The 22,085-nt window shown below is 23.7% G+C and overlaps 1 protein-coding gene across 1 annotated transcript in view; it reads right to left on the bottom strand.

Annotated features, from left to right (window-relative positions):
• The window catches only part of LOC129618472 (ABC transporter G family member 23), a 30,615-nt gene extending 23,107 nt beyond the window's left edge, over positions 1–7,508 (bottom strand). Inside the window, exon 1 of the mRNA XM_055533253.1 lies at positions 7,253–7,508. Coding sequence (XP_055389228.1) covers positions 7,253–7,263 — 11 coding nt within the window. The 5' untranslated portion in view covers positions 7,264–7,508. The remainder of the gene's footprint in view (positions 1–7,252) is intronic.
• Positions 7,509–22,085: the final 14,577 nt, after the last annotated feature.

Here is a 22,085-nt window from a genome sequence, read left to right on the forward strand (position 1 = left end):
GGTAAAAATATTCTTAAACTATTTTGTGATAGAAGATTTTTGTTTTTTTTTTGTATAAAGTTTTATAAATATCGAATTAATTGAAAAATAAAGAAATTCTTAAGAAAACAATTTTAATTATTTTCAACATTTATTTTAATTATAATTTCCTAAGTAATTAAAAAATTAAATGCTATATTGTTAAGTTTAAAGGTTATTTCTAGGATTACAGCATTAAAAATATTGTTTTTGAATTCACAATAGAGAAAACAAATATTGATATTATTTGCAATCAGGAAAGTATGGAAAAAAAATTATTTTATAAGGGAATTTGAAAATTTATCAAAGTTGTATTAAAAAAGCTCCCATTCCCTTAGTATAATTCAGATTTTAATAAATTTTCGATTGAACTAGAAAAATAAGAAATATTCAATTCCATACAAGAATTATATAAAATAGAAATTTTAATTTGATAATACAAAAGCATAAAATTGTGAACTTTAATAAATGAAATCTGTAACGAAATGTCTATATGCATATTATATCAATGTATAAATATATACATATGAACATATATAACTAAATTTATTTATTTCCATATGAATGAGCAGGCATTCATTCAAAAAGAAAAATTATTTTTTTTAGAAATTTTTCATTATATTTTAACAAAATTTTAAAGTTAAAATTTCTGATATTTGATTTATACTTATTCAAGTACGTATACCTTGTTGTGTACTTACAAAATTTTATACTCAATATGGAGTTAAAAAAAAATTTATAAAACAAACGTACCAAATTAATAATGAAGCGTATCAAATTTTAAATGACAATCGCAAGAAAAAGTAAAAAAAAAATTATTTTTGTTTTATATTCATTCCATAGAATTTCTCTTAAAAAATATTTTATGCTCTTTAATGTAAAAAAAAAAACAGTTATTATTTATGCTTTTATATTTAATAAAATTATTTCAATTACTCTTATTGCACATCACAATTCACAATGATTAATTAGAAAGATTCTGTCTTAAAAATTAAGGAGAATTATGATTAAATTCAAGATTGAGAGGCAAATTTTTTTGGAAGAGCATATTCACTAAATTGCGTAATTATTTTTAAACTGTTATAATGCTTATATAGCTATTATGTATGCCTAATACTATAATACAATTAAATTATTGAGTAACATTATCAATATTAATATCACTATAAATAATAAATTATGAATTTTAATAATTTTAAAACACTATTCTTATCTAATATTCAAAATATATATATATATATATGTATGTATATACGATTAAATAATTTCATATTAAGAAAAATAATATCACAAAAACAAAATCAATGTCAGATGAACAATTAATATACTCAAAAACTACAAATACCTTTTCTCAGTTAACTTCATTTTTTTTTTCTTTCTATTATTATTAAATAATATTTTTTTTTTCAATATTTTTTTATTAAATATTGCATCACTTCACGCATTTCATTCAAAAACTTAACATTATATTTTTTTTCATTATTATTATTACTATTTTTTCTATCTCATTTTTGATATTGTTTTCTTCCTTTCCTCCTCGCTTTTCTTTCATATGGCATCGGTAAGCGAGCAACCGATCAACTATGATCAAATTACACAAATTAACTAAACAAATACTATGATAAGAAATTTTTAGCTTTATATTTATCAATACTATGATATTTTTTCTAAATAGATTGAGGACAAAAAAAAAAGAAAATCATAAAATTTTAGAGAAAAAAAAACAACAAAAATCCCAACTTCAATAAAAAAAATTTTGTAATTCAGTAAACGTTTGGCCAAAAAATCAACAAAATCTAAAAAAAAATAATAAAAATAAAAAATAAATAAACTATTATTATATAAAAATTATTTCCTCAGATTTGGTTCGGGGTAGTGCTACATACAAATATAAAGCACCTATACAAAACATAGAAATATGAAAAGAAAAAAAAAACAAGCAAATTCAATATTGACACATAGCCAATGTATAATTATTTTATCTACTATGTTAGAGCACATACATACATACCATACTTAAGTGTACCTATACAAAAAAAAATTTTTTTTGCTTTTAATTGTCATTAGTAACGAATATTTTGCGGTTTTAAATGCTATTATAATTTCGTTTTTTTAGCACTTTTCCAAAAAATTTTTTGAAAAAAGTGATTATTAGTTTCACTCTGTCCGTCCGTCCGTCCGTCCGTCCGTCCGTCCGTGGACACTTTTTTTGTTTACAAAAGTTCTACACCCTTGAAGATAGAAAGCTGAAATTTCATACGTACATAGATCTTCACTAGAAACTTATTTCCGTAGAACAAAATTTTTACCTACCTCCCCCCCTCTAGAAGTTATACCCCCCCAAAACCCTAAAAATGGCCTTTTTTAAATATTTGTTACAATGAAACCATAAGCATTTTTGAAATTTTTCAAACGCAGAAAGGCAGTGGCTTGCTTCCTCTAGCGCGGTATACTATAGTTAAACTTTAGAAAAACAAAATGGCCGTTCAAATTTACCGTTATCTAAAGGTCTTTTTTTACAAATTTTTGATCTCGTTTTTCTTCTAGATCCCAGTCTGTAGAAGATTGAAATTTTAGGGGCTTTTAGACCTTAATAAATAGTTTATTTCGTTAGAAGAAAATTTTTTTCCATCTCCACCACCTCTCAAGTTATCGCCTCTTGAAATTTGTAAAATTTGAATTTTTGACACCTTATATTTCCGAAACCGCAAGTTTTTTCAAATTTTTATAAACGCAAAAAGCTAACAGTAAATTCCATGAAATTAAAAAATATAATTATTTTTCTTAACTCACACAATTAACCCTTAAGATCGAGCATTATGTTAACCCCTTTTTATATTAATTTTTGCTTTATTTCAAAGACTGCATATATGCGTCATCCTAAATATAGGCAATCCTAGAAATCGTTGTGTATATGAATGAAAATAATTTTAATAGTGTGGTAGGTACACATAGATTGTATTTAAAAGCAGAATTTTCACTTGTTGAAGGGAAAAGTGCTACAATACAAACCATTGGTTTGACCCAACTTTATTTTAATCTTATTCGACAATGTTCGTAATAATCGTAAATAAAAATAGTCAGTCACGCTCTCTATTTCAAAAAAAAATTTTTATTTATATATAATATAAATCTACTGAAGAAGCACATTTCAAAAAATATTTAAAAAAAAAATTGCATTTTTTAATATTTTTCGGATCAAACTCCGAATTTTTAAAAATTTTCAAAAAACAATTTGCTGCAATCAATTTTTTATTCTCCTATGTTTCTCACTATGGTTTTTGTAATCGCCTATGAAAGCAGATTTTCAATATAGAAAATTGATGGAGAAATAGGTTTATCGCAGCACAGTGCCACAATGAAATTATTATTTTTAATATTTTTTTTTTTCACTTTTACGATTCAGTGTTCTTGGTACATTCTTCTATTGAATTCAATTTATTTTTTTTAGAAAGGATACTTCCATAAATTCTAAAAATACATTCGAGATTTAGTGAAAATTGAAAATTAGTAGTAGTAATAGCACTAAGAAAAGTGTGCCTGTGCTGAAGCTCATTGCACTAGCACACTGAGAGGACTATCGACAACCCTCAACTTACGGTCTATATACGATACATCATCACAGACATTAAAGGTTGCTGAAATTGCAGAAAGCTGAAGAGTTATAAAATTTTGATCGTAATTTTTGTTTACCACTAAATATTAAAGAAATTTTTTGACTTGTAATAAAACAAACTCCAATTGGATTCCCAATGGTGTACTGCGATTTCTTATTTAAAAAATAGTAATTTTATATTTTTTTTGTAATAAATTATGAAAAGACCATTTTAGACATTTCAATTTGCGAAAATATTTTTAACTATCCAATTATTTGAATTTTTCACTTTTTTCATGATTAGAATTATAACTTTATGGTAAAATAAAAAAAAAACATGATAATCTCATGTATCACAGTTTGGCTAATGTTTTTTTGTACATTACATTAATGCTATCTTATTATAAACTATTTATACATATATATACATTCATCTATACATATATATTTTGATTTTGCATGTCATGAGCATTTTAACTTCGTTGACTTTACGTCGTTTTATGTTTTTTGTTTTTCTATAAGAATTGCAAAATATTTGAATTTTGTTTTCCTCTATTACTTGATATTTTCTCTCTTGTAAGTGTGTAGTACAAAAAAGAAATATTAGTGTATATATACATGAGTATATGTAATTAAAAGAGACCCGAAAAGTTTTTAAATTTCAAAAAAAAAAAAAAATTTTAATAAATTTTAATCCGTTATAATAGACCGACAATAAGTAACGTACATATATTAAATATGTAGTATTATGTACCAATAGTTTATCGAAAACAAAAAACTTCAGCGAGAAACCTTATAAATTTTGTAATTTAAATAAATTTTTATATTTTGAGAATTAATTTTTTGTTATTAATATGAGTGCAAAACAATTTGCAATTTTTTTTTTCCAGTTGTATAAAAAAATTTCATAAGTATATAAAATTTTTTGTAATATTAGAATATTATTCAAATACACTTGTAGGTTAATAGCAAAGTTAAAACCGAAGACAGGAAATTTTTGCATTCCAATATTAAGCAAATCATATTTGGCTTATTTAAAGAGTCTGGTACTCAATAATTTTCTTTAAATAAACCATTTTTCTAAAGTTTTTTAAAAAATATTGAAAGTTTAACCCAATAATTATTATGAGAATAATGGCAATCTAAATTTAATCAAATTTTTGTGTATATTTGTCTACAATTTTGCTACAAAAATAGCGACTTTTTGTAAGTTAATTTGTTTTACGGTACCTAAATGATGGAAATTTTTTTTTTAAATACTGCTGGAGAGCATACAATGAAAATCTTCAAAATTTTAATATTATTACAAGCGTTACGCAAAATTCATTATACCTTCATTAATCATTTTCAAACTATATTGTACGGAAATAGTAAGCAATAGACAGTCAACGTCATTTAATCATTACATTTTTTTTTTTGAAAATGGAAATTACATTTATCTATCAATTTAACGCTACTAATTTTAAACGTGATATTATGCGTGATACTGTTTAATAAATCTATTCACAATATGCATACTAAAATAATCTCTACTTAAATATATTGAAGTTTAATATTATAAATGAAATAATTTTAAATATTTTAAAATTATAATTTAAAAATTATATTAAATACCAAATATATTTTTAGTAAATTGCATTTTTAATTTTGATGCACCACAATTTATAGTAAATTTTTTGTTACTTATTTTTCAAGGTAATAGCAGATTGTTTCAAACTTATGTACATATAATATTGAGTGAGTGAGAAAAAATTTTAAGCAGCGCAAGGTTTTTATAAAAAAATATTTGAACATACAAAAGGTACATAAATACTTGCATACAATTGAATTTTAGGGCAAGATTTTTTGAAATGACCACATTATGGTAAATTAAAGTTAACAAAAAAAAATATCAAGAAAAAGATTTTTTCTTTTTTTTTTTGATTATTGTTACTTGAAATTTAGAGACATTAATTTCTAAAAGAAAACAAAAAAAAGCACATTAACTTCAAAAATATGAACTTGAACTAAAATCTTGACTTGAATTCTATTTTTTATTTAAAATCTTTTATTATTTTCTTAAATTCATAGTTTATTTCTTTTATATTGCCACAACAATACAAATGTTTATACGACCAGTTAAAAATATTTTGTTATTATCATGAGATTTTCTTTGGAAAATGCTTATACAAAGTTATAGCATAAAATAGTTTTAAAGAAAACTCAATTGGATAAACAAAAAATTTAAAGGTCGTAAATTAAAAGCATATTTTGTAAATAACAAAAATAACAATTTCAAAATAAAGTCTAGTACAAAGAATGTGATTCATAATTTTGGAAAATGTAATGGAAAAAATGTGAAAAAATTTAAAAAATTTATTACTCAACTTTACTTAATTCACTTTCTGGTTATAGGTGAACCTATTTTTCAATAAATAAAAATAAATACAAGGCAAATGTCCGCAGATATTTGAAAAATTGAAATTGAAATTATCAATGCAGTTGAGAAAATGAAACAATTACCTATTGTAAAACATATTTTTGCTTATTATACAATATTTACTGTAGAAGCTCCACAGTTATATTGTATAATATAAAAATGGTCGTATTTCCTCAAGTATGGTCTATCATGACTTTTGTTTTAGTTTAGTAATATAGCGAAAATTTACATTTAAATTGCAATTAAGTTAAATCTAAATCGGCTATTTGATAGCAATTGAAATGAGTTCTTAAAAATTTTGAAATGAATTCTTACATTTATTACATTTGCTTTCATTTTAAATTATTTACTTTTTAATAGTTCAAAAACAATATGGGTAAATAAATGATTTTCATTGTTTCATATAGCTATTAACCGGGTATAACAAATAATATTGCCATTTTAATGACATACAAGTAAAATTGGTACGTGATTAATTATGAAAATTTTAAATCTTATATTTGTTAAGAATAATGGAAACCGACTTTAACTATGTTGCTTAAATTAAAAATATTTACAAAACATATCAAAAAAATTAAAATTTTCCATTATTTTTATTACTTGTTTATTATTAAATTGTTATGAAAACGAAAATCGTGAAATTAAATAGTTTGTAGCACTTTTCCTACAAAACTTAAAAAAAAACAAACAGTTTTTATTTTAATTATGTTTTTATCTGTCCGTCAGGAATTGTATCTATTTATAAAACTTCTTCGCCCTTTGAAATATAAATCTGAAATTTTATATACCAAAACATTTATCTTACTTTCTTTTTCTAGTTATCGCCTCTAAAAGCTTGCTAAATTTCCATTTTCAATTTTCTTTTTTACCACTACAAGGTTTTCCGACATAATAAAAGATCGAACTCGGCCATTATGTTAACGCTTCTTCTTGCCACCTCCCCCCTCCTATAAATATGCAATATTTTTTCCGCATAATAATAGAAGCTGCGTATGCATACTCGTATTAATGAATTAATTTAGGTTTGAACTCTTTAAAAATTGAAAAAGTGCTGCATTGCAAACCATTGATCTTTATTTCCCTAATAATTTCATTATTTTAATTTTTCGTTTCAAATTTTGTAATTTTGTGTTAATTTAATTTATAATATTCAAATTTATTTATTCACTATAGAATTTGTTGATTTAATTTAATATTTAAAAAACAATGTAGGTACTTACGTAATCAGCATTTTGTTAGATTTTTGTAATTAATAAAAAATTATTACAAAAAACTTAATTTTAGAAATGAATCCTTCTCTTGTTTATTTTTTTTTTTCAAATTTTCTTAAATCGTTTTATCTTTACTTAATTTTGATTATTCAATTTGTTTTTATTTTTTTTAATTTTTGCTGTTGTTTTGACAATGTCTGTCAGCAAAATAAAAATTTAGTTTTTAAATTATCGTTTAACTCCGTCATGAATTTTTATCTGAAATCTTTTCAAAAATTTTTATTTTAAATAAAATCAAAAATTTCAAAAACGTAAGAAATTTAAAGAATCAGAATTTTATAATAAATTCACTGTTATTCATATTTAAGAGGAGATCATCTTTTGTTTATCTGCGTACAAAATTTTAATTTTCTTATTCACTGCACATAATATTTGTTATTTGGTCGTTTTAATTATTACTTAATTTTGTATATTGTTTTATGATTTCCGAGAATTTTGACGTAACGTAAATACATGATTTTTGTTTATTTTATGGATTTTTTTAAATAATATATAATATTAGCCTACTATAATTTATTTCTTGCTTCTTATACCAATATTAATTTTAAATTTTATAGTTTAAAATACAAAATTTGTAGAATTTATTCACATTTTTGATTATTAGCTCCACATAAGTGAAGCATTCTCAAAATTGGCTATATGTGAATAATAATTAATAAGTCTAGATGAAATTCAATTTAAAATTCGAGACAGAAATAGGGGAAATTGGACCTAAAAAAATGCACGAAGTTATAAGTTCGTTTTCATATTTTGCCGTTTCCTTGAACAGTTAAACTCAAAAATTTATGTATGTCACTAATTTTCAATCCGAACAAATAAGCCTTTCAAAAAACGAACACTCTTTTTTGCCGAAATGTATATAAGCATGCGTTTTCAACTTCTATCTTTTACATATACGTATATTAGCGTTAAATTTTAGACACTTTAAGATATTGTTTACGCGATTTCTATAAAATAATATTATTCTTTTAAAATTACTATATATTATTTAGGTCTATTTAAAATGTTTAAAATTTATATGGCTTATACCATGTTAGATTAGTGAATTCTCAACTCTACTTTCAATTACAAATTTAAGCATGTTATTCTAAAATATTTCAATATAATCTATCATATTTTAATTATTACAAAAAAATTGAACATTTAACTAGTTCCAGTCCCATCTTCAAATTACCTAGCTAACATTTTTAACAATTTTTATATCCCCATGAACTACATTTACATTCCTTTAAATTTTATATTCTCTTATAAGTATTTACTCAGTTATTGAACTCACAATATTCAACTATTCAATTTTAAATAATACAAAAGTTTAAGTTAAGAGAAAAAATACAACTTTTAAGAGAGGTTTCAGCCCGTCTTTTCAGTTTTATCTTTATTTGAAAGTTTAATTTTAATCGTGTGAATAAATCTAATTATAGTTATATCTGGAAAATTTAATTGAAACCAATTTTTATCTACTTGCCAAATCTCACATATTTCTTAATACAATCTCATTTATCAAATAGTATCAATTAATATATTAAAAAAATTTAAATATATTAAATCTGAATAGTGTGCTGATCTACTGAAATCAGTTACATATTTTCTAACATAAAATGTATTATAATTTTATATATATATATATCTTAACCATTTTCTTCCTGTCTGAAATGTGTATATGTAATTTATTACACACAAGTTTTACTCTATATACATATATATTGCTATTAATTATTACTATAACGAGAAAATACCAACATAATACTAAAATGAATACATTTTTGTTTTTTATAAATGAAATCAATAAAATATTTTATTTAGCATTCATATATTACCATATTAATTTGTCATGGATTTTTTCAAGTTTTATATTAACACTTTGTATGTAATAAAATTACAAATAAACTGTTATTTATATTTATTTTTGTAAAACTTTGACTATTTACTCCAAAGCATATGTTCATGTAAATATATATGTACATATACATATATATAGACTAACATAAGTTGCGCACTTAATCTGTAAATTTACAAAATATACGAGCATAGTGATACGATCAAGTCAGTAAGAGACATTATGTATGAGAATGTCATATTTGACGTCAAACATTTACATTATACATAGATAAAATGTTTGACATAATCATTGTAACAGGCACACACTAACTTATAGATTCCTTCAAAATTTTCTCTTACTCATTCGAATTGCAGCGTAATTGAGTACGAAAATGTTGGAAAAGTACTACAATACAAACCATAAAATTTGTATTGTATAAATTTTATCAAAAACCTTCAATTTAAATAGAAAACAGCAATTGAAAAATAATACTATTAGTATACGCTATTCTCAAATCTCTATGTTGTCTCAAATCTGTAAACATACACAGAAATATTTAGGGGCCTATACATTTTAAGTAAATTTCTTTCGGTACATTTTTGATATTAAAAGGAGCTAATATTAGATATGTACGAAAGTTATGCAAAATTATATTTGTTAAACTGTTATACAATTTCGCAAAAAGTCATTTACATAAAAACAGTGTGTACACAATATCTTAATTATTCTTAAAATTTACAATTAAAACAATTTATTTTTATTAAAAATTTTTCCTAAAAAAATAACTAGCATTTTTAAACAGAAGATTTTAATTCAAATATTACTTAAGTCGAATGTTATCATTAGGGTGTGTCACAGTACACACATATATATGTATTTACGTGACCGGCATAAAAATATAATAATATAAATTCAAACTGAGGTTATTAGAAGTTATTAGATGATTTTATTAAGAAGATTTAAATAAAAAAAAAATTAAAAAAAAAATTGAAATATTTAAAATTTTAAAACATCCTCGCATACTAATTAGTTATCATTTTATTTATACAAAATATTTTCTAGCATGTTCATGACTTATGTCAAATATGTAAAGTTTTTTTTGCAAAAGAATATCTAAAGATAACATGTTATGATTATAATGGTTGAATTTTTTGAAAAGCAGTTCAACGTTTTAATTCAAAGTACTCTTATATAACAAATATTGTTATACAACAATTTTGTTGTATGTATTGAAGTTATATTCTATACGCTTCGTCATTAATATGTATGAATTTTTTTTCGAGTTATACTAAATCATGAAATATAATGAACTAGTATGTAATTATAACTTAAAATCTATTCGAACGAAAATTATCGAACCTAATCAATTCACATTGAAAATTTTGTAAAAAAAAAATTTAGTTCTCCCAGCTTATTTAAAAAAAAACTTCAAATTATTTTAAAGATTATGAAAATCGTAAACTCAACATTATGAAAGACATAAATTTAAACTAAATATTGAGTTTTCAAAGCCCATCAAACATTGCAATCCGTTATTCGTCAAATCATAATTAATTTCCTTACTTCCTTATTCCAGTAACTTCTGGTAATAAGCAGAGCTCAAATATTAAATTTCAAGAAATTCCATCAATTCGTTCCGTAGATATTGTAAAAAATGTAAAATCAGCCCTCAGATCCAGTTTCCGAGCACTGATCTTTCCAAAAAGTTTATATGTTCATTGTTTTAATACAAAGAATTCAAGTATCAAATTTCAATGAAATTGGTTGATTATTTCCCTTTATATACGCAAAAATATATATTTGACCAGTAGTAAACGTCCAGCTACTGACCTCTGATTACTTCCAAAAGTTAAGAGGTTTCGCGGACGATCGAGCAAAGCTGTTGAACGCTTACTTACTGAGTAAATCTGTTGAACGCTTTCTTTAAAATGATGAAAACAGGCCCGCTAAAAAATCACATTCGTGCCACATTCGAAGTAAACTTACATATAAAATTTCCTCAAAATCAGTTCAGCCGAACTTGAGATACACGCATGCACACACAGACTGACAGGTTTCTAAAAATAGTTTATTTACACTTTCCTATCATGGAAAAGTGCATTCCCACCAAAAACTCGATATGCAAAATTTGTTGCCATCACATAACCTACCTTATTGAATAAACAATGCGTTCGGTAAAAATGTGATGTGAAAACAAAACCTTCCTTATTGTTCAATAAAAGAAATTTTGAAGTTTGGACACGAACCAAAACTGTTTGTGTCAAAAAAAAAATTACAAATTTTTTAAATTTTTCCTTTATGCTAATCCTATTTTCAGGAAGAATTATTTTCCATTACATTATATAACATTTTCTATATACCCGTAATCTCAAAAGCAGAATGGTTGATTTTTTCCCATCAGGGAATAATTTGAATTCCCAGAATTAATGCAATTATGCAAATTTATATTGAATTAAATAAATGTAAAATTGTATAAAAATTTGCAAAAACAAAAAAATTTTTTTTTCCAAAATCTCAATCAAAATTAAAAATTATACAAAAATTTTTAATAAATATTTAAAAAAGTAAATTTAAAAGTAAACATGTATAAGAAAAAAACTTAACAATTTTTTTCAATTCTCAGTTATTTTGTAATTTATTTGCAATTATATATTGCATAAAAACAAGTTTTTATTTCTTTACTTTTGATTTCGGTTTTTGCTTTGTTGTTGACGTTTACTCTATAGTATGTGAGTGCATGTGTATATGAGTATATACATTGTATTTGCAAATACTAGTTATTTATATTAAACATTATGCGCCTGGTTGTTTATTAACTATTTTTTACATAATAGTATAATTGAAATACGAATTACATACGAATACACGATGTACAATATATTTATATACGAATGCATATGCTTATGTATGTATATAATAAACATTACAATATAGTATGCAATATGACATATTTATTCGATATTGAACATAGCAATTCGCTAAATGTTATTTAAGCAAAACATTCAACTTTTCAGGACTGACATACTCCTCTCGAATTTCTAGAAGATTAAATTCACAAATAAATTTTTATTGTTTCTTAATTATAAATGAAATACATAATTTGAGTTTATTGGTCTCTTTTTCCTATTTCATTTTGTTTAATTAATAAAATATTAAAAATGAAGTAAAATAGTCAACAAATTCTCAAAATTTCGCTATCGAAATCAGGTTTGTTTCTAAACATAAAGTATGCTGATATATTAGGAACTATATGCTGATTACCTAGGAGCTAGCATAAAGTAGTTCGCTTTGTTCGTTTTTTTCATATATTTATAAACTTTAATTACTTTATTTATTAAGATATTTTATTATTTAAGGCTGTCTGATGTTCTAGAAAAACTTCAAAATAACTATGATTTTGTTGTGATTTTTTTTTCTACATCACAATAAAAATTAAAATTAAATAAAGATTTTATTGCACACGTTTAATTTAAGAAAACAACAAACTATTTTACAAACACTAATACTAGCTATGATTTTCCTTAAATGGAATAGCGAAATTATTTTGTAACAAGGACAAATTGATTAAATTTTTTTTTTGTTTCTTTGTTTTCAAAATCAAATTTTTCACATTCGAATACTCAAATTTCCCTATTTAACTATGCTGAACTTAATTAAATATTCTTTTTCGCTTTAACATGAGCTCTCGAACGGGAGTAAATTTAATTGTCGGTAATAACTATCTGTGTTGGAACAATATTACATTTTTTATAAAATAAAATGAAAAATTTATAGTTTTTTAATCAAAAATTTCATGTTTAAACAACTTTAACTCGAAAACGGTAAATTTAAAATCAACCCATCGCTTTACTTTTTTTTGCCTTTTTATTCCCCTAGCAACATAACCTCTCCCATTTTGTCTACTTTATGACAATCTCTTTGTTTATGGCCATATTTTTCCTGATTTATATATTTCTTTTTGCACATTTCTCTTTAGATCTCCTTCGGCCCCTCCACTTTTTTTCGTTCTTTGGGGCCCCATTCTAGAGCTCAAAACGCAATAGATGTTATCGGACTTCTTAGAATGTGGCCGAAACATTTCTATTATATCTTATTCTTATTTGGGTCTCTATTTGTTCTTGATTCGCCATAATCAACAGCAGCATTACCGCTATATAGCTCTAGTAACAGAGAAAAAGCTTTTAATAATTTTAGTAGCTTCGAAGCTGTTAGGTATGCTTTTTAAACAAGATTTTTAAACCTAATATACTTTAACCCTTCAAAATCAGTAAGAATTCCCGCACACCCCTAACTCTAAAGAATCAGCTCACGAGAGTTTTACGCCTAAACTTTCTAAAGATGGTGCCGCAAACGTAAGTTTGGCAGCAAAAATATTAGCAATTTCTTTATAAATTTTAGAAATTATTATTAAAAATTGACTTATAAAATTTTTAAATAAATGTACGATTTTCACATATTTTAAACTACTTTAAATACTATTACGTATACTAAAATTATTCATATGTAATAATTTTATATAAATAAATAAGTAGAGCATAAATTAAATAAAATTTTGTGTTTAAGCACAATGTCTAAACACTCTACTTTTAATATAAAAATCTTAAAAACAAAATTTTTACTCATACCGCTCATAATATTAATAAAAAAAAATTTAATGAATTTCTGTTGAAAAATTAAACTTTAGATTTTACGGTAATATTACAATGGTAAATTCCAATTTAATTCTATTTCATAATTTTTAAATTAAATTGGAATTATTATTTTATCTATTAAATATTATGTTATTTATTTATTTTTTTTTTTAGATTTTTATATTATACATTTTTTTATTTTTCATAAAAATTCATGATTAATTCAGATCATTGGACTCATATACTTAAATATTTTTCATGTACAGAGTGATTCAGTAATCAGTGTTTTCCAAAATTCCAATGTATTACACAAAACAGGTAAAATTTTTGTTCTATATATCAAATGCCAAGGGTTTCCAAGATACAGGGATTTCACGAAATTGTTATTTGTTTGAAATTTTTTTGATAAAACTCCCATTCCAAAAAGGATACAAGCTTCAAATAAAGAGTTTTTGAAAGAGCTACCAGGCTTGAATTCAATATAATATTTTATTTTGCAGTTTATGTACTTTCAGAATACTAAGCTCTTAGTTGTCTTTGTCTTGACAACTTCATTTAAAATGCTCTAAACAATAATATATGCTTTAAGAATTAATGACAGAATTACTCTGTACCTATATGTTCGTATATATATGTATCAACAGTATATTTCTATTATACAATAGATTATAAGGAATAAAAAATTATTTTTTATTTTTTTCTTAAAATTCAAATCAAAACAACATGAAAAACTGGTATGTATAACCTCATAAAATGCATTCTGCCTGCAAAACAAGTATATTCAATTCAAAAAAAAAAAAAACTAGTTAGGTAGTAATTTTTGGTATAAAAAACGAAACTAAAATTTTAATCGTAAAGAAATACAAATATGCCGTACAAGTGTGGCTGTATAAAAAGTAAAGAAAAGTAAATTTAATTTTACATACTGGCCCCCAAACTATTGGTATTTAAATGGAAGAAACTAATCTCTTGTAACATATAACATACATAACGATATAACATAAATACACTAATTTATATATACATATATATTATGTCTACATGTATACGTACAAAAGTAAATTGTAGTACAAAGCGTATTTATTTTAAATATACTCGTAGCTTTTATTTCAATAAAAATATTTATATGCAAAGCAAAAATTAATAGAAATACTACATTTACTATTAATTTACTTAAAAAATATCCAAATAGATATTATACACACGCACATGTAATATAAATATATATACACTTAGTAAATTAGTGGGTTTTTAGTTTGGTCATTGGTCAATAATAATGCCATGTATGAATATAGGAAAAATTAAATTTGTAAAGAGGAATTTTTTGATTGTTTTCTTCATTTTGCTTTAATATTATTATTATTTGCACATTTTTTTGTATTATAATTTTTTATAGCAACAATATAATATAATACGAGTATAATAACGTATATCTGTGTATAACATATGAAATACGAAAATTATATGTTTTTAGTTATGTTGACATAAGAGTTGTTATTTTAGTTTTTATAAGTTGCAATTGAATGAATTTTTTTGTTGTCTTATAGCCCACTTAACATATATATGCTTTATTATTGTAAGAGATGTGAATATTTGTAACTTTGCACTTGTAACATAATTTATTTACTTACATATTTATACATATACATATAATCTACTTTAGTTCACTAGCATATTAACAGGTTATTGTGCTACTTTTAATTTTCAAAATTTCAACACACTTATTCATATTATGATTATTTTTTGGCTTTATATGAATTTTATTCTTCTTTTAAAATAAAAAAAAGTTCAAAAACGAAAAAAAAAAATATTATATCACTCAATAAATCAAGGTGAATTTCAATTTCCCTTTCATCTCTATTTCAGTTCGAGCAATACACGATATTATTGTTTTATGTACGGATTTTAGGGTGTTTAGGGTGTTATCCTTATAATCTTTATGATTTTTAATATTGATAAAATTTTAAAAAAAATTAATTGACCACCGTAACATGAAATTAATTTTCGTATTTGAAAGCGCTAAATATAGGACATTTTAAATAAATAACACAATATACTAATTAAAATATAATTTAATACACTTAAGATTTTAGCATTATTATTAGAAATTGCAGTAAACTCAAAGCTTTAATTCTAAAATCACCAATTTGGTACTTAAATAATGTTGATTTCTAAAAATTTATAAAAAATTTTACGAATCGTTCTGTAGAATTTTGTACTTTTTCTTTCATTTGCAGAACAATTTCTTACGAATCGCGAATAAAACTTAAGTATCTCTGTTATATTTTAATAAAAGATAACGAATAATAATTTAAATAATTAAATAACGAAATAACTCACTCTAAAGAAAATATTTAATAAAATAAAATTTGTCATTTTAAAATATGACAATATTCAAAAAAGAAATTATTTTTGATTTGCATATAGCAAAAACAAAACCCAATACAAATAAATTATTAATCCTCGTGTACATGCCAAAATATTTTACACATTAAATTAGTGTAATAGCATATATGCATATATATATTCCATAAAATAGCAACTGCTTTATAAACAAACATTATTATACGTCCGTTTATATTGAACACACCAGTTAACAACTGGGCTCAATATAAATCCTTTTGTTTGTAATTATGTTATTTGTGCTATAAACAAATTCTAAACTGAAAAGGTATGCTAACAACTTTTATATATTTAGTGTATTCTTAATAATTCAAATTTTGTGAAAACAGGAAATTAAATTTCAATATTGACTTACGATTGCTATCGATTTTATGGCAAATATACCTTAAAGAACTTACAAGTTGCCTGTTCTTCATAAATTTTAATCCAAGAATTTAATGTTAAATTATATATCACTCATAAAGTGAGATTACATTGGGAAAAATTTCAAAAAAAATTTTAATAATTTATTGAAAATTAGTACTTATAATATCTGCCCGACTAACTATTGCATATAAAGTATTTTCATTTTATTTTTTATAGAAATATTTCTAATTGAACAATAATTTAAAATAACCTTGAAATAAGTTTTATATATACTTGTCTATTGGACTGCTATTATCCTTCCATTTTAAAATACTCTAATGTTTCACAATTTTCCAATTATACTTGTAAATATAAATTATTATTTTGTAGCTCCAATATCAACACATGTTTCAATTCTCATATCCTTTGAAAATATAGACATATAATAATGAATATTAAATTAAATTTAAAATTAAAACGAGAAAAATAGAGTTGACCTTGTCAACTCTGTGATACCCGTACGAATTTGTTATCCAATGTGCGAATAAATATGTTATAAGTGACTATGAGACAGACTATGACTTTAAGTTGCCGTATTACAATATTAATTTATGGCAGCTACCAGAAAGAGCCAAGTGATTTAAACGACTTTTATCAGACACGTTAGCCCTATTAATATATTCGTTTGTGTGAATTTTCAATATCATAGCTTTTATAGTTTCTGAGATATAGTCAAATAACTTTGGAAGTTGCATGGCAGGTACCCGAACCGGTACAGACAGACAAAGCTAAATCAACTCAGAATTCGACGCTGATCAAAAACATACACTTGAATGATCTTCTTACAGTTATTTCTTAGCGTTATAAACGGTAAGGCAAATATAGTATACCCTTCGAACATAAGGTATATTTGCCATTTTTATATATATATAAAAATTTTTTTCACAGTATGAATTACAATAATATTTCATTTTATGACATTCTATATAAATAAGGAGCACTAGTCAGTATAACCGCTGTAAGGCGGTAAAAAACGAGGTCAATTAAACTCTTCTATTATAATATTGACAGTAATTTAAATAATTTAACAGTACAAATACCGTAATAAAAAGTTATTAGATCGATAAATTTCAATATTTTATTTGAATGATATTTTTTTTGTTTTTACTAATTCAATTATTTGTTATACTGAAAGTAATTTTGTAATATAAATTTAAACATTCACTGCATTATAATTGACTGTATTTTTCTTTATTACAGTTCCGGTCTATAGCTATGTTCTACATAAATTACCTATTACGCCATTAAAATATTTGTGCAGTTATTTTGTATGTTATAAATGTAAAATTTAATTTTCCGTGACTTCAATAATGCCTTATAAAAAGTTTAAGTACGGTATTAATACGGTTGTAATACCGTCTCAGAGCTTTCAATATCTTTACATTGTAAAAAAAACTGCTATAGCTTTTGATACATTTTGGAATACAAGTTTTACAATATTAATACATACTTTGACGTCTGTTTGAAAATTTGAATTTAAAACTCTGCGCAAATGTTAATTTTTAACAAACGTTACCACTTCATTAAAATCAAAGCATTTTTATGCTGCATTTTGGGAAAAAAAATTGATAACTAGAACTTTATTGCTGAAATTATATGCTAGTTTATTTTATCGGTTATTTCTGGCAACATTTGTATGACAAGGTATAAGAAAAGCGTGCTCGATTTTTTCGATACCCGATTTACTTTTATTTTACGTCTCCACTACGTATAAAACGCATTTAGGAAAAGTGTACAATGTCAAGCTTTTACTAAACTTTTTCGAACTTGATACTTTATAAAATTTACGTTGTGAGCGCATTATTAAAGTCACGGTTTGCAATTCGAGCAAAAAGTAAAAGACTATTGTGAATTACTTTATAATTTACTTTTTATTAATATTCCTTATTCTTCAACTCTTGAAATCTTCATTAATTTTTGTTCTTCAAATTTTACGTAAAATAAATTGTTTAATATAATAAAGCAACTTTCATTTTCATTCCAAACATGATACCATTTAATGCTTTTGAAAGGTAATAATTGCAATAATAAACAAGCACAATGATTAACAAAGGAGACTAAAAGAAAAACCCAAAAAACTACTTCTAAAATTCATTTATTGATGATCTACTTTTAATATTTCACTTAAGCGTTACAGTCATTCTTCTACATGTAATATGCAAATAACATAATTTGATTTACAAATACATACTAACATAATATTAAATCAACAATAAACATACAGATTATATACAGACATCAAAGTAACGTATACATATCCATAAAGCAACTGTTATACATAGGTATAACGCAACGATCCGTAATTAGTTTTAAATGAGTGCAATCAACATTATTTATATTAAAAAAAAATAATTACATAAAAGTATAATATTATAACAAAAATAATATACGATAATGTTTGTATGAATCAAAATATGAGCAAGTATTTTTGCAGGTAAATATATGTATATTGTAGCACAGTAAAAAAAGAATCATAAGAAATAAAAATTATAATCGGTTTCATTGATGGAAAAACACATTTAAAAATGTATAAAAATTCTTTCTAAAGGATAACATTTTTTAAGGAATTAAATTTTAGAATTCTCCGGAAAATTCTCCTAAGGAATTAAATTTTAGATCCGGAAAAATGCCTAGTTTTCAGCCAAAAAATTAGTTAATGAAGCGAATTATTATTGAAGTGAAAAGTATGGCATTATTACTTGCCTGTAAATCTTGTATCTTTATAGTTGCTATACCCTTAAGTAAAAGACCCAATTTTCATTAAGATGATAAAATTTATTATGAAAAATTAAAACAAAATTTATAGTAAAATTTGTTATTTCTCAGTTCTCGAGTAGACTGTCAGCCATTTATTTACGAATCCACTGATTAATATTAGGTACTTAAATTAATATAAGCTTAGAACTACAAAGACTCAAAGCCTTAAGATCTGCATTTTAAAAAATATCCAATGTTCAAGATTAATATAAAGATTATAAACTGAAGTGCAAGAACCGAATTAATTTCAATATTTTTCCATTGCGTTTTCAGTCTCTCTTGGGTTTGCAGGAAATATTTTGTAAAAAATTGTTTAATTTAACTTTCCGTAAAAATTTTATTCAAATTTTTATTTCTCCTACTAAAATTTTTATTTTACCAATACCTGATAGAAATGCTATTGTACTACAACATAATGTCTAATCTTCTTTTTTATAACATTTCAAAAATACAAACATTTGCCGTAAAGCTATATGTTAAAATGGACAAAATTTTAAATTTTTGGGTAGCAAAAAACCAAAAAAAAAATTAATACATATTCGTAAAAATTAATTATGTGCATATACCTTATAACTCAATACTTATATCTCAATACTGTCATATACCTGAATATATTATGTATTAATAAATACATACATACATACTTAATTTGTGAATTTGATGATAGTATAGGTTTTCAATTTCGAAATATAAATGCTAAAATTGGTCAATTGGTCTTAAGATATAATATTTTATATATTGTAGGTGCATATGTAGTGCGTGTGATTTGAACACTTGAAATTTTTATCTGCATTTATTAGTAATTACAGTTATATGTGTTAAGATGTCTGAAATATAAAGCATTAGATTATAACATGTATACATAATTTTTTTTTTAACAACGGAACAAGAAATAAATCCAACAAACCTATTAAATAACTTTTATAGAAGTTAACCGCATAAAATTAACCATTATAATATTGTTGAGAACAGGTAAAATAATATTAAATATAACAAATAAAAAAAAACCAAAAAACGTAATTATTTTTCCAAAGTCTACACTTTATACAAGACGATGAAAAATCAAAAGCGAAAAAATTCAATTTTGTAATCGCTTACACAGCAAAATACATACATACATACATACGTATATGAAAGTATAAATTAACATTATTGTATGTGCAGATGTATATACATACGTAATTATGTATGTTAACCTATGCATATTAAATAATATTAATTCAAGTGGGGATAGGTGGGACAAGGTCGAATTCAGTTTGTTGACGTTTAGGGAAGTACAAAATTATAATAACAAAAAAAACAATAAAAAAACAAAAATATGACAGAAAAGTGCAGCAGTTTAATCAATTTTATTTTTTTCGTACCGACTTTGGTTTTGTGTTTTTTTTTGACGTGGTTTGATTGAAACGATCCATCGCTTTTTTAATTTTCTGCTTTAGCGTTGTACTTGCATTGTAAACAAAATTTACATTATGTTGATAAAAATGTAGAGGTACCTACGTAAACAACAGCATTACAGACGTGATGTAGAAAAGCTACTCACATTGTAGACTACCACAGTGTGAGTGATTATGATGAAATGATGAAGCTGCGCTTATGATTTTTTTAAAGCTTTTGCTTTCTGTGTATATTTCTAGTAAAAAACCAAAAAAAAAATTATATTTTTTCCTATATTTGAATTTATAATCGTGAGTAATAAGCGAGGAAGCGATAATAAAAATTTTGATTTTTACGTTTGATTAAAAAATTTTTTGAGGTTTTCTCATTTTTTTTTATTATAAAAAAAAAATAGAGGAAAAAAGAAGAAAAAAAGCTCAAATCGATGATTATTTTCTTGAGGTTTTTTAATTACATCTGAACATTGAATATCAGCAAACATACCTATATACAATATAAAATGAATAATAAAATAAAGAGACAGAGAGAGAGAAAGAAATACACAATTTTTGATTACTATTACGCGATCACTTTTTAAAATTTATTGAGTACCTACATAATTTATTTACACACAATATATAAGTATATAAGTTATTTATGTATAAAGCTAGTATTCCCACATTATCTCAGGGAAATGTAAGTAGTTTAATATTATTACGATGTCTTTACTACTTTTTCATGTAACATACACCGCCAATGATAAGAATTATGAGAGTTTGATAAAAAATGAAAAAAAAAATTTATTTATTTAACTATACCTATATACATATATACATATATACATCTATAAATGAAATTACATTAAAATGTAATTTTTAAGCGGAAAATGTAATGAAAATTTTTGTATTATAGGAAAAAATTAATACAGATTTACAATAAAAAAAAAAGGAAATTGTATTATGACTTTATAAAAAAAAACAAACGGTTATGAAAATTATCATTTAATTAGGAAATGAAAATAGATAATATGAGTAACCTACTTATGTACACATTGAGTACATACATACATATATACATACAATAGTATTCGAAGAAACCTCATACAAAACATAATCAAGTTATAAGTATGTACTTAACAGAATTAATTTAATTTAATGATTATTTTAATTTATACACAATAATTATAAAATTTCCTTCATAATTAATTACTAATATTATTACTATTATTATTGTATACAATAATTTGAAACGCGTGTCGGAAATTTTAACTTTTAACTATAGAATACACAAAGAAAAGTGAGTGGTTGTTACTGTAAGTACACCTACCTATTATTACATGCTGATCAAACATTATTAACACGTTTTTCTTTACTTTTATTTGATCAATAGA

The sequence above is a fragment of the Condylostylus longicornis genome, unplaced genomic scaffold, assembly GCF_029603195.1.
Source record: "Condylostylus longicornis isolate FDR11 unplaced genomic scaffold, ASM2960319v2 ptg000007l, whole genome shotgun sequence".
In the NCBI taxonomy this organism is placed as follows: Eukaryota; Metazoa; Arthropoda; class Insecta; order Diptera; family Dolichopodidae; genus Condylostylus; species Condylostylus longicornis.